The sequence below is a fragment of the Dicentrarchus labrax genome, unplaced genomic scaffold (genome assembly GCF_905237075.1).
Source record: "Dicentrarchus labrax unplaced genomic scaffold, dlabrax2021, whole genome shotgun sequence".
NCBI lineage: Eukaryota > Metazoa > Chordata > Actinopteri > Moronidae > Dicentrarchus > Dicentrarchus labrax.
This window is the reverse complement of record NW_026136701.1, coordinates 22,627,164-22,640,056: the sequence shown is the minus strand read 5'-3', so window position 1 is coordinate 22,640,056 and position 12,893 is coordinate 22,627,164. Positions and strand designations below refer to the sequence as shown.

General features: G+C 39.0%; 1 protein-coding gene across 2 annotated transcripts in view; it reads left to right on the top strand.

Annotated features, from left to right (window-relative positions):
- LOC127369419 (contactin-associated protein-like 4) overlaps positions 1-12,893 on the top strand; it is a 98,007-nt gene that overhangs the window by 68,269 nt on the left and 16,845 nt on the right. For both annotated transcript variants that reach the window (XM_051410800.1, XM_051410791.1), the window contains exons 15-18: positions 1,350-1,477; positions 2,232-2,402; positions 5,127-5,345; positions 11,730-11,969. In XM_051410800.1, coding sequence (XP_051266760.1) covers positions 1,350-1,477; positions 2,232-2,402; positions 5,127-5,345; positions 11,730-11,969 — 758 coding nt within the window. The remainder of the gene's footprint in view (positions 1-1,349; positions 1,478-2,231; positions 2,403-5,126; positions 5,346-11,729; positions 11,970-12,893) is intronic.

The window sequence follows — 12,893 nt, the reverse complement described above, 5'->3', positions numbered from 1 at the left end:
TGTTGAAGAGGTATAGGAAGAGACATTTGTTGCAGTTAGACCTCATCATTAATGTATTACTTGCATGCAGTGGCAACCCCTAATATAAGGCCAGAATAAGAAATTCCCCTGATGGGTGTTGGACGCTGTTGGTGCTGCAGATCTGGAGATGATATGAATATTAATATCGCAATATGGCCAAGTACAATATGCAAATTGTAAAATCAATATGCAAATCGCAAGAATTGCTATGTTTTAATTAAGGTAAACTGTGTGACAAAATAACATTAAAATGAAGAACTGTTGTGCTCTTGTTGAAAGTTTGGTACAGACCCTCCCAAAAAGTTTTTTTTTGTTTGAAAATTAAATCTGTGATGAAAACATTATTCCCACAATAATTGTAAATCATATCTATATATCTCAATATCTGTCAGAACAATCGCAATATTATGTTTATACCATATCGTGAATCCCTAATTGAGAAGTAGTCTTTTTTCACCTTTTTATAGGATGCTACATCTGACTGATGACTGTATACCAACAGACATTTTTAGCAAACTGTCCCAGTTTGACTTGTAACTTTGGCGGTTAAGCAAACAAAAAATTGTCTGGGATAAATTGAGCAGAGCAAAAAAAATACATAACAGTTTTAACCTTTCCTCATGTTGTAGGCAATCCTACCTTTGCCTCCTTCCTTCCATCATTTCCCAGTCCTAACTGTGCAACACCGGCTCTATTTTTACAGACCGGAGCTACCACTGCTGCTCTTCAATATTTCATCAGACTCACAAAGTGCTGTGTACACTCCTCGTTTCCAGTCCTTCCAGTCCTCTGGATGTATTTTTATACACAACTTTCCTCAGCAACAAGGCTAACAGGCGGATTATCTTAAGTGCATAAAGCTCCACGTGGGCGTAAATGGACAGGAGGTGTCTTGTTTTGGGAGCTGTTCCAAAAAGTGCCAGGGATGGATTTTGACTCTCAGCATGGGTATAATTCAGTTTTGGAATAAATAGGTCCCCAAGAGATTGCACCTACACGCTGCAATGTTTACATCAGCTAGTTACGACGTGTAATATTGTCACAAGGGTGATGTAACATTAAAAACAAACACACCAATAACTCTATGTATGCAAAATATCATAGTTTGATGTTTGTGAGTTATGTTGATTATCCACATCAACCTTTCTTCTTCCACATATTAATATTCTGTTGATCTTCCTCCCTCCTTCTCTACTTTTTTCTTTGGTCTCATCTATCTTTCTTTTTGCTTTGCCTCTCCTCCTGCTTTTTGTTGAACTTCTCCACCATCATCCTCCATCACCTCACCTGCTCACCACCTTCCCCCTTCTCTTCTTTTTTGCCCGCAGGACTGAAGACTCTGGCCTGCTCACCCATAAGGAGAGCCTCCCAGTCAAGTCTCTGGTGCTGGGTGACATCCAGAGGCCGGGGTCAGAGGCCGCCTATAGGGTGGGACCACTGCGTTGTCATGGAGACAGTAAGTCCGGTCCAGTTCTCCAGTTGCCTAGTTACACATGATAATAAGATGACAGAAATCTTCCTATTATGGAAATCACTGTTGCATGGCTGATATAAGAGCTTCGGTCAAACGAAAAACTAAATCCTAATCGAACAAATCAGTCTTCAGTTTTCACCACATCGTAACTTTCTAATTCAGTTACTTCTGGCCAAGAAATTCTTATAAAATAATAGTTAATCACATTTTATTTGCTCTTTTGGTGGAAAGTGAAATGAGACGGTTGATGTTGTGAAGCTACTGCCAGCAGCTGATTAGCTTAGCATAACAGAAAGACTGGAAACAGAGGGCTAACAGTAGCCTGGCTCTGTCTAAAGGTAAATGGTTAAAAAAAAAGCAGCTTTCAAACATCTCTTAAGTTCATGAATTAATATGTTATATCTTGTTTATTTAAAATGTGTATAAAATATCGAACTATTCATTTTTAGTAATGTGTGAATGGGGAAAAAACAATAATCAAAAGCTAAATCATATAAAACCCTAGGAGTCCTTAAGGATTTTAATACAGCTGGTAACCTGACTAAGCATTATTTGTTGTTGTTTACCAATCAAAGTGAACATTCTGTCTTTCCTCTTAAATTATTTCATAATTGCAGTTTCTAATTACCTGTTTAAATCGCAAATTCCCTAATTAACTTAACAGGTTGCCTCATTTGTTTGCTACGTGATTTCCATATAAAAAATCTTGACGGCGAGTGTTTGACATGTTTCTCAGAGAACTTCTGGAACGCTGCGTTTTTCGACAAGGAGACGTCATACCTCCACTTCCCCACCTTCCACGGAGAACTGAGCGCAGATATCTCCTTCCTGTTTAAAACCACAGCCTCGTCTGGTGTGTTCCTGGAAAACCTGGGCATCAAAGATTTCATCCGGATCGAACTGAGCTGTAAGTAGGAGCTAGAGGATGAGGACTGAATCTAAATCGAACACAGTTAAAGGGAATATATGTGTTTCTATTATAGAAAAGTTTCTTTTTGCTTTGTTAAACTGTGAACACTTCATAAAAACATTCATTTATCCTTTAACTCTTGAGGTTGTATGAAACTGGCAGTTACATTTTTTATTGACAGGCTGGTTTGTATGGAGTTTGTGTTTTCTTCTGGTGCTGCTTGCATGTTTCCATCATTTTAAGCTGCTTTATGTTGCATTGTATGTTGTTTTCCAATCAATATTCTCCCGCCACAGGCCTCAGTTGAATGTACTGCATGTTATACGCCGTTGTGCATAATGTATGCTTGCCCACATGGGACAACACTGTATTCACAACACAACAAATTAAAAATGTACCAAAGAAGAAATCCATAAAAAGGGAACTCATGATCCTTGCAGGTTTCTTTTTGCGCCCTCGTTTTTAATTTTACAGTTTTATGAACTCTCAGGGACATTTTAGCTGTGACCCTTCATTAATTCCTGTCTCTTGTGGGATTCACGCATTTACGGGTGCTATAGTGCCTCATTTAGATTATGACAGCAATAACCAACAGGGTGTTATTTAGTTTATGGGTGCCATGGAAATGTGGCCGGCTGTGAGATGTATGTTTATAGCCTACCATATATTGTGTCATTTAAAATATAGCTTTAATACCCAACAAGGTGTCCTTGTGCGTATATGGTTATGACAGTATTGCGGATGGTATGAGGTTCACATTTATGGGCAGCAGTGGTGTGTGTCATTAAGGGCAGGTTATATAAATGCCTTAAAGCAGTTATTAGAGCCCTTCTAAAGATCATTCACTTTACCTATTTAGTTTAGTTTAGTTTGTTGTTTTCTGTTTCTTTTTATGTTATGTTGCATTTCGGAGGGAGTTGTTGTAGAAATGGGATTTGAAGGGACACACAGAGAATCTAATACAGGGACACTGCTGCACCAACTGCCTCTCTCCTCGGGGGAAATCATTGTCAGCGTGGTTGTTCCAGCTCTGAATACTGCTGCTCTGTTGCCGGCTTCCTCAGATCGCTCTGTAACACTGTGGCTGAGCCTGAGAACAATTTCAAAAATGAAGTTACTATAGGATGCTGGGATATTGTTTCATCTTGTTTTGTTCTCCCATAGTAATACATCCCCACCTTCCACCAGCACAACATGAAGGATGATGGTTAGCTTGGCCTGCATTCTCTTAAATCTTTTTGCTGCTGGTGGAGAGAACAAAGAGAAAGCTGAGCAGACATCCTGATAGGGAGCTATTACAGACGCTCGGCACGGAGGAGCTGTCCGTGGTGCTGAAACAGGCCAGTGCCAACAGAGCCTAGGAGCTGGCCGTGGTCCTGATTCATGATGCTGCTGCTCAGAGAGAAACTTTACCCAGTGCAGCTGTAGTAAAAGTAAACCTTAAAACTATACTCTAGTACTTTAGTACTTAAAGCAAAGTACTATTTCTGGGTTATTTCTTAATACTGTACTATTATTGTATTATACCCTGTTTGTAGCCGTAATTGCAGAGCCAGCATTTTTAATCTGTAACAATACAGTATATTTTATGGATCATCATCATCATTTGTTTTTATAAAATATCTGTTCACAAGAGTACAATATTTCCCTGACATGAAGTGGACTATATATATGAAGTAGTATAAAATAATCCTTTTGTCCATTAAGTACCTAAAAACTGTACAAGTGCAGTACTTGAATGAATACTGCCTGAGAGCAAGAAGCCCAGAATAGAATCTGCACCTGCCTCTACTTGGGAGGTTGCTTGTGTTGCTTTTTTCCTTTCAGATTGCAAGTTCTTCCACGTAATCAGTTCATAACTTCTTGCCAGACTCTCTAGTCTTGTGTTTGTTGTTGTCCTGTGAGAACTATACCCAGTCTGCTTAGTTAGGAGCTCTGTTGGCTTTTGTGTTTGTTGTTTTGCTGTGAAAAAGTAATTAAACCACATCCCAGGGAGCCTTACATCCCCCCCCCACATCTGCTTGTTTGGTCCAACCTACCTGCTTGTTAAAGCCCCTGTTTCTATTCCCAGTTGTGGCATTGGCAGGTCTTAGATGGACTGTAGGGGCTGTGTGAAAATATGCAGCTATGAAGTGAAGATTCATACCAGCTTTTTATTTAAAAATACATTTTCATTAATCTTGACACTGTGGGTGTATCTGGTTTGCATAAATGAAATGATGATGTGTAGTCTGTGGGCTTAATGAATGAGTTCTCTATCCCAACAAAAGCCGGACTCATCAATATCAGATAAATTTTTCTTTTCCTAGAAAAAACTTGAAAGAAAATGTTGATTGACAGACTTAATTTTCGCTTGATTGTATTTGGTTCTGTGTGGCAGTTGAATGAAAGCGCTGTATTATGGTTGTTTTATTTGTAGAATAATAATTCAAAATTATATTTACACAATAAAATACATTGGCTTCATCAGACAACAGAGTCATTTTATAACGTTTGGCAAACAAATGGTAAGATGTCTAATGAAATTGGTTGGTTCGACAATCAATAATCTCATCCTAATATGACTCCCACAGTCCATTAATCATGTTTTTTCTCTTTTGATACTTCCCTATGCTCCCTTCCTTCCTTCCATCTCCCTCTCTTTCTCCATTATCTACATCAATCACCCTACTTGCTATCCACCTTTCTTCTCTGTCACCCCTTTCTTTTCCCCTCCGTCAGCCTCCACTCAGGTGGTTTTCTCCTTCGATGTGGGTAACGGGCCGTTGGAGGTTCGCGTGGAGTCGAGCATCCTGCTGAATGACAACCGGTGGCATCGAGTCCGAGCCGAGCGGAACATCAAAGAAGCGTCGCTTCGATTGGATGAACTGCCTGCTGCCACACAGGAGGCTCCTACTGACGGACACTTCCACCTGCAGCTGAACAGCCAGCTGTTCATAGGTGAGGAGTGTGATGCACTCAGATGCATTTTAAATGATCTGGTTAATTTGTTTCTTCTATAAAGGGACTATTTACGAATATAACACAGACTATTACAATAGTATAAATGTGTGTGTGAGTTGTGAATTCTGGCCTCATTAGTCTCTGTGCTGGTTCAAGGCCCTGTCTCAAGTCTTGTGGGATTGGAATCACAATCTCTTTCTGGCTTTCCATATCTCTCCACATTCACACACTTGCCTTGTTTCTCATATCCTCTTTGCTCTCAAGAGAACCAGTAGTGTCTGTCTCTGCAGCTCATCTTGAAGTCGGCAGCTTGATCACAGAACTTTTAGTCAAATGTTTGTTTAGTCTCCCCCGGCAGAAAAACTCTCTTAGTTACAAGGCGTAAGATTTCACTCCTGGTTGACACAAGTAGTTAGTGGTGGTAACAGCAAGTGCAGTTTAATACTACAGGTCCCAATTCTGGGGGCAGCCAAACAAACTATTATCATTTTAATAAAGAGCTCAGGCAATAATTGGCCTTTTTTCTAACGTTCAGCAAGCAACCGTGATCTAATTTTACACTGCACATGGCATGAGTCTGCGAATCGCCGGGCACAATGAAAGCAGCTGGTTACCTATGCAGCCTGTCGCCTGCAGCACTTCATTTCACAGCGGCTGCTCCTTCTTGTTCCGTTATTCTTTGCAATATTTAAAACAAATCTGTCAAAAATGCAGAAAATTACCATTGACTTAGTTTATAAAGGCATTTGGAAGAACAATGGTGACAGGTGAATGGTGGTGAACATTTCCTGACTACTTCATAAAAAACAATTAAATGCTTTTAATGTGCAGCTGTAGCAGTTGGATATGTTTGGTTTGCATTAGCAGTAAGTTAATACAGTATTTTTTGCCAGAACTGTTAGTAATACTGCAACTATTTAACTATTGCAATACTTTCATCAGTTTCCCAAAGGCTCAATCACCATTGTGTTGGCTCATTCAGCAATCAATAATGATTGATGACACACATTTGTTTAAATTATTCAATATTTTAAGTTAAAAAACATTTGTTTTTTTATCACCAACTTTCCATTATTGGAACATTAGACTGTGTTCTCCTAATTTGCGTGCACATGATGCTACCAAATCGGGCACTCACTCAAAAAAACACTGATCCATAGCACTATTCAAACAATATATTATCAGGCTGGGAAGACATGACAACCTCCGAAAGAAGTAGATCATTTGTGTTTTTTAAAAGTTAAAGGATACGACTTTAGATTTGAAAATATCAACTAAAATAATCATTTTGTCTAGTAAATTTTGTCTAATCGAAACTGTTTCACACATGCTAAACTGTTATTGACTAATTTCCGCAAAGTGGTGATAAATACAGAGGATGACAATATGACACTTTTAAATATACAGTATAGGTTACCCAGTACTGTCTGCTACTCTCCCTCAACAGCTAAACCTAATCGAAAAGTAAAGTTTACAGATCATTAGCAGGTACTTCCGTTGTGATCCTGCAGAGCGCTGTGCATTCCCCCCGGACTGGGATTAAAAGGGCTGAAAATATTCTGTTCTTTCACGTTAATCTACTGTTGGCTGACTCTTGTTGTCTGCTCAGCTGTATTGGATATGAAAGGTGCCGAGTCTGCACATATGGGGCTTCTGCTACTTCTTTATGCACAGCCCTACAGTGTAAACTCTTAATAGACTGAGATCCAAGCCCCAAGAAAGCAAGTCTGACCTCATCCTATGAATTTACATACTCTAAAAGGAAAATAAATATTCTGTTTCAAAGTGCTAAACAGATATTGGCCAAATGCCATCAGGTGCCCAGCACTATCGAATATGAATGTGCTGAGTCGATGATTTCTGACCACTGAATAATCACATTTAATAAATAAAGCATGCATCAGGGAGCAGTATTATATACTGTAATGTGTGATGTGGTTTCTTGCAGTGAGAGTCTTTAAATAATCTGTAAACCTGTGAATTATTCATTAGGAAGTCGTGTAATTATCCATCTCTAATACAAACGTTATCAATACTGCGTCCATGCTTATTACAACTTCATCAGTTCAATTCTACATTTTAAATTATCTGTTTACTCTCCATCTGCAGACCTACAGGACAGGGAAAAAAATCAATTTATTATCAGGTCTCATCATTCTGCAAATATTATTTATGTCACTTCATATCAGTAAACACACACTGTGGAGGGAAAACAAACCAACAAACAGTGATGAGATTGGAAGAAGGCAGCAGCAGCAGCAGCAGCAGGGATATCGAGCTGAATATTGATTGGCTGAATGCGTTTAGTCGATAATCTACTCTGAGGTCACCACCATCAGCCTTAACTTGTATGTTTGAAGTAGCAGTACAACTCACTGGAATAAGTCTGATATGTGTGTTTGAATGGAAATGTGCTGGTGTTATTTCCCAGGATGGTTACATATAATATATTTTCTGTTAAAGTGTCCAAAATGTAAAAGTAAAGTACACAATATATAAATAAATAATAATAATAATAATAATAATAATAATTATTATTATTATTATTATTATTATTATTATTATTGTTATTATTATTATTATATTGTTATTATTATTATTATTATTATTATCAGCTCAGCTTGTATGCAATCATAAGCCACAACATTGCTGTACAAGATGTGAGATTATGTATCTCACATCTCATTCCATGTGCCATAATCCTGCCTTCGACAATTTTATAAGGAAAAATGTTTGCTTTTGTTTGGATTTCTAATCCATGTTTGCATTTTGAATAGATACATTATCACATACAGTGCATTAATGAGACCTCCGCAGATTTATAAGTCACTTACTTATTTGAATAAATAAATAAAGCAGTGTTGTCTTCTGTGAATTATTAAGCCATAATTCCATAAACAGTGTATTTATAAGCCTTAATTATTCCTTTATATGGCAGTGAATTACATTGTTTCGATTAATAACCCGTTTTATTGCCCGGTATGGATTTATAAACCATAGTATTGCTTTTCAAGTTTCTTTATTGCCTGATATTTGTAAAAAAATATCCACACACAGCAGTTGTATTTGAAAGAGTTTCTCATTCATTGCAAGCAGCATTTCACTTTACTTGTTGTATTGCCTGGCTTGGATAGATAAGCAGTAGTTTATTGGCCTCCGTGTTGGCTGGTGTGTCAAGATATTTGTTTTTCTGCATCTTGTGAATGGTGCCAGCAGACACAGAATTTGTGTTTATTTTAAAAGTAAAGCGACTGTTTTTAGACTGCTTCTGAGATATCGCTTGACTTCAACTTCGCAAACCCTCAATGTTACTGCAGCAGAGGCTAAATCAAATCCTCATATCGGGCCTTATTTTCAAGCACACAGTGTTTTGACCTTGAAAATTGCTTTGCCTGTCCGTGTGATATGTTGGAGCCTTGTGCGGAGTGTACGGGACTCATTTTAGAGGGGAGGGTCATTCAAAAATGTCTGGTTTCAGAGAATTTCTTGCTTTTTTCTCTGGTATCTAACTGTAAAGTAAATACACAAGCAGTTTGAATGTGTACTTGTTCTTAGTCTTCTAATCAAATAATGTGAGTCTACAGCCAGGCTAGTGGAGCTGCGATGTGATGTTAACATGCTCACAATGACAGTGCTAACAGACTGAGGTTACGCAGGGATTATGTTCACCATGTTCATCATCAATCTTAATTTAGCGCATTATCATGCTACCTTTTGCTACAGCTGAAGGTGATGATAGGACTGTCATTAGTTTTGCAGATATTTGGTCAGAAACAGAAGTAATGGAAAAAGTGAAAGTCTGATCACAAAAGTCAGTATGAGTCATCCTCTGGGAACATGAATGTCTTGCAATAGTAGTTAAGACATTCACTACTGGACCAAGGTTCTGATTTGACCTTCAGACCGACATTGCCATCACTAGAGCCCTGCTGCTAGTCTTAAATATTTTAGCATAATTTTGATGATTAAAAAATAATTAGTTGCAGACCTACTGGACTCCTTGATCATTAATTCTACTCTGTTTGTGTTTTGCATAATATCTTGCTTTCATGTCATCCCTGCTCCTCTCCCCTCAGAGCAGAGGCTGTAGCCTACCGTTGGATACGTGGTTGAAGCTCTCTCAGCTCCAGAGTTTTCCTTTCCCAAACTCCCCGGTTTTGACTTTGTTCTCTCTTTCTACACTTTGCTTTTTGGGCCTGCAGGATGATGTTCTTTGTATTTTGAGCCACGCACTTTTCCTTTGATGATTGCTTTGATCGTCATTTCACTAATTGTTTTTCCATTCACTCTGATACTGTATGCTTCATCAGTGCGCTCTCACAGTATGATCTCACTTAGAGAGACTGTAATCACCTTGTTAGAGCTGAGTTTGTATATGAGGTTGAAATTCCCACTGATCTTGAAGGTCTCACTGGTAACTTTGCTCATTTGGTCAGAGGTGGAGTTTATCTACTTTAGGATTCTTTGATCTTTGCTTTAATCTTTACTCCACAGATCCCTCATTATGCTTTTTTAAATGATCTAACCTTCCCAGATGTGATTGCTTCTATGTCTTCACTTCATTGTCTGTGTTTGAGAAAAGGCTGTACAAAAATGGGCATGCATAGATATGCAGTTGGTAGCTGTTCAAAGTTTCCAGGTTCTAAAGGTTTCACTCTTAATGGTTGTTTTCATCTAGGAGTGCATAGACACTGCAACGTGCACAGTGGTTGTCATTAGTGTTTAGCTTCTTTTTTGTATGTTAAGTGTTCCTGGGTTATGTGAAAGGAACCCAAGAAGCATCAAAACATACTCCTTAGACCATTAAGAATGACGGCTATTTTCTGTGTGTTTTCTCATTCCTGAAAGCAATAGTTATCCTGGAAATCATGACCAGACCTATGCGAACCTATCCATTTTAGCTTTACATCCTTTTTTTTTTTCCCCAGAGTGGAAACATTTTACCAATATACAATGCTAAGCCAAAGCAGCAGCCTGTCATTTGATGTTTTGACTGTGACAGAAAAACTTTTTAATACATTAAATTGCCCTGTGTGTAGCTGATAGTCAAGAGTCTGGCATTTAAAGACAAGTAGCAGCCAACATTTCACTCCCCAGAAATAATTTATATTTTCTTTACTTCAGTATTGGAAACTGCTGTCACTCACAAGTTGAAGTGAAGTGCTGTGTTATAGTTTGTCTTTGAATAAAGGATTCAACTTTAAAACAGTGGAAGTTATTATCATTTTTTTGAAGTAAAACAAAAAGGCACTATGTACTACTTTGGAATCACTGCCTCACATCCCATTCACCCAAGTTATCTAGATGCAGTCAAACTTTTGCTTCATTAAGACTCTCAGATTACTAATTGTAAATGAATTCCCAGTCAGACAGATTCTGGTCTCTGAGAAAACATACTGAGTGCTAATGATTGCAGTCAGCCAGTGTTAAGGCATAGGTTTTATCTAAAATGGTAACTCTGAGCTATCAACTGAATTAAAATACTTTTCTCATTGGGTCATTTTGCACTCTGCATTACCCACCTATTTCAGTGATTTACAGGTAGCGACTTGTATCAGAGCAAAAAGGGGCCAAGTAGAGCTCAGTGATTTATTAATGTGAAAAGCTGCTGCTGCTGAACAGTAGGAAGTTGTTAGCTTTGAAGGCGGAGAGCAAAGTGCCGGCATGCCTGAACTCTGAGGACAATAACAATTTCAATCTGTGATCTTTGCAGAAGTTACAGGTTGTCAGGTTCAAACTCTTGCTGTGCCATCTCATGTGGGGGCTGCAGCTGGACATGTATTTTTGATATACTTTCATTGACCTCAGGTTTGTAGCCACTTTGTAACAAATTGCTGGCGAGGTGCTGGACATGGTGCAAGGAAAAGTGATTGAAGGGGAAGGAAATATACCTTTCAGCTGCATGCAGACAGACATGACAGGACACACAGTCAGACAGAAATTCACCAAAGCACTCAAACACCAAGAATGATGCTGTACAGACAGACCTAAAAACAGCTGATCAAAGTTATGTCCCCAAAACTGTTTTCCACCAACAGCATGTTGCCTTATTGCTGTTTCATCCTTGTGTCATTGTATAAGAAGAGTGCTGACAGTTTGAAGCTTCTAGGGGAGCAGAGGCGACATGTGGATCTGCTGTAGATGACAGGAGGAGGAGAAATGAAGAACTAGAGAGAAAGAAAATGTACAGACTTGTCAACACACAAAGAAATAAAAAAAAAAGACTGGGACAAAGAGGACAGGCACAGGAATATTTGTTCTGAGAGTGTTAGCTTTGATTCCCACATGCTTTGACACTGATTGCTTGTGATATTGGCGACATAGCACGCAAACTTGAGATGTAAAAAAAACAAATGCCGTGCAACATTTATTTGTTTTCAGGAGGCACAGCGTCCAGACAGAAGGGCTTCCGGGGCTGTATTCGCTCTCTGCAGCTGAATGGCATCACCCTGGACCTGGAGGAGAGGGCGAGGATCACACCCGGGGTTCGACCCGGCTGCCCGGGTCACTGCAGCAGCTACGGCTCGTTCTGCCAGAACGGGGGCCGCTGTGTGGAGAGAGCCAACGGCTTCCACTGTGACTGCGGCCTGTCGGCGTACACTGGGGTCTTCTGCCATACAGGTACACACATATACACACTGTAGAGGCGTAGGCAAGTAATACTGTCATAATAACCAATGTCTATATGTTGGTAAAGATTTCCTTTGGCTGGAGAATCATCTCACTTTGTAGGTGATTTTGAGGTATTTAGAATTTTTTAAAAATCTATTTGAAAGAGAAATGTAATGAAATATCACTTTTTCTAAGGATTTATAAGTTAAGCTTAAAGGTGCCCTGTTCAGTTTTCAGTTTGTATTCAGTGTTACTCACTAAAATGTATTGTCTCTATCATTGAGAAATGTGTTGAATGCATTTACTTCCTCATAAAATTTGTAAAGCTAAAAATATTTTAAATCCTTTACATCGTTTACATCCATGTTTACTTGCTAGCAGTCATCTTCTTCACCCCCTTTGTTGCCTTTTGGCTACATTTCTTTGCATCTTACGACAACCAGTTGTCAATGTGCAGAATATACTACAACATATCCCATGTGTATCACGTTGCCAGCCTGCTCGCACAATTGTGTGACCTTCTTCATGTTACAAACACACCCTTGCTCTATAGTGCATCTATAGTGGTGAAAGACTCCACAGGGTATCTTTAAATTGTATGGACAAAGTTGCCTCAGCTTTTATAAAGCTGATGCTATTAAAGAGGGTTTATTCTGTTAGATTTTTTTTCTTTGGCTCAAACATTAATGGTACCACCTACCTTGACCTCTCTCTATGAGACCCGTCTACCCACTTTACAACATGCTGCGCAGTGTCACCTCATGCCTCCATCCCCTCCGCTTTGCTTCACATTTACTGTAGCTGACTCATATATCTCAACATCCGAGGTTAAAGTTGCTTCAATGTATGGCGTCGGCTTCCTTTAGGAGCAGAATGAAAGAGTTGACACAGGAAATTGTCTGAGCAGAGTCCTTCACTCTGGAGATTGACCCT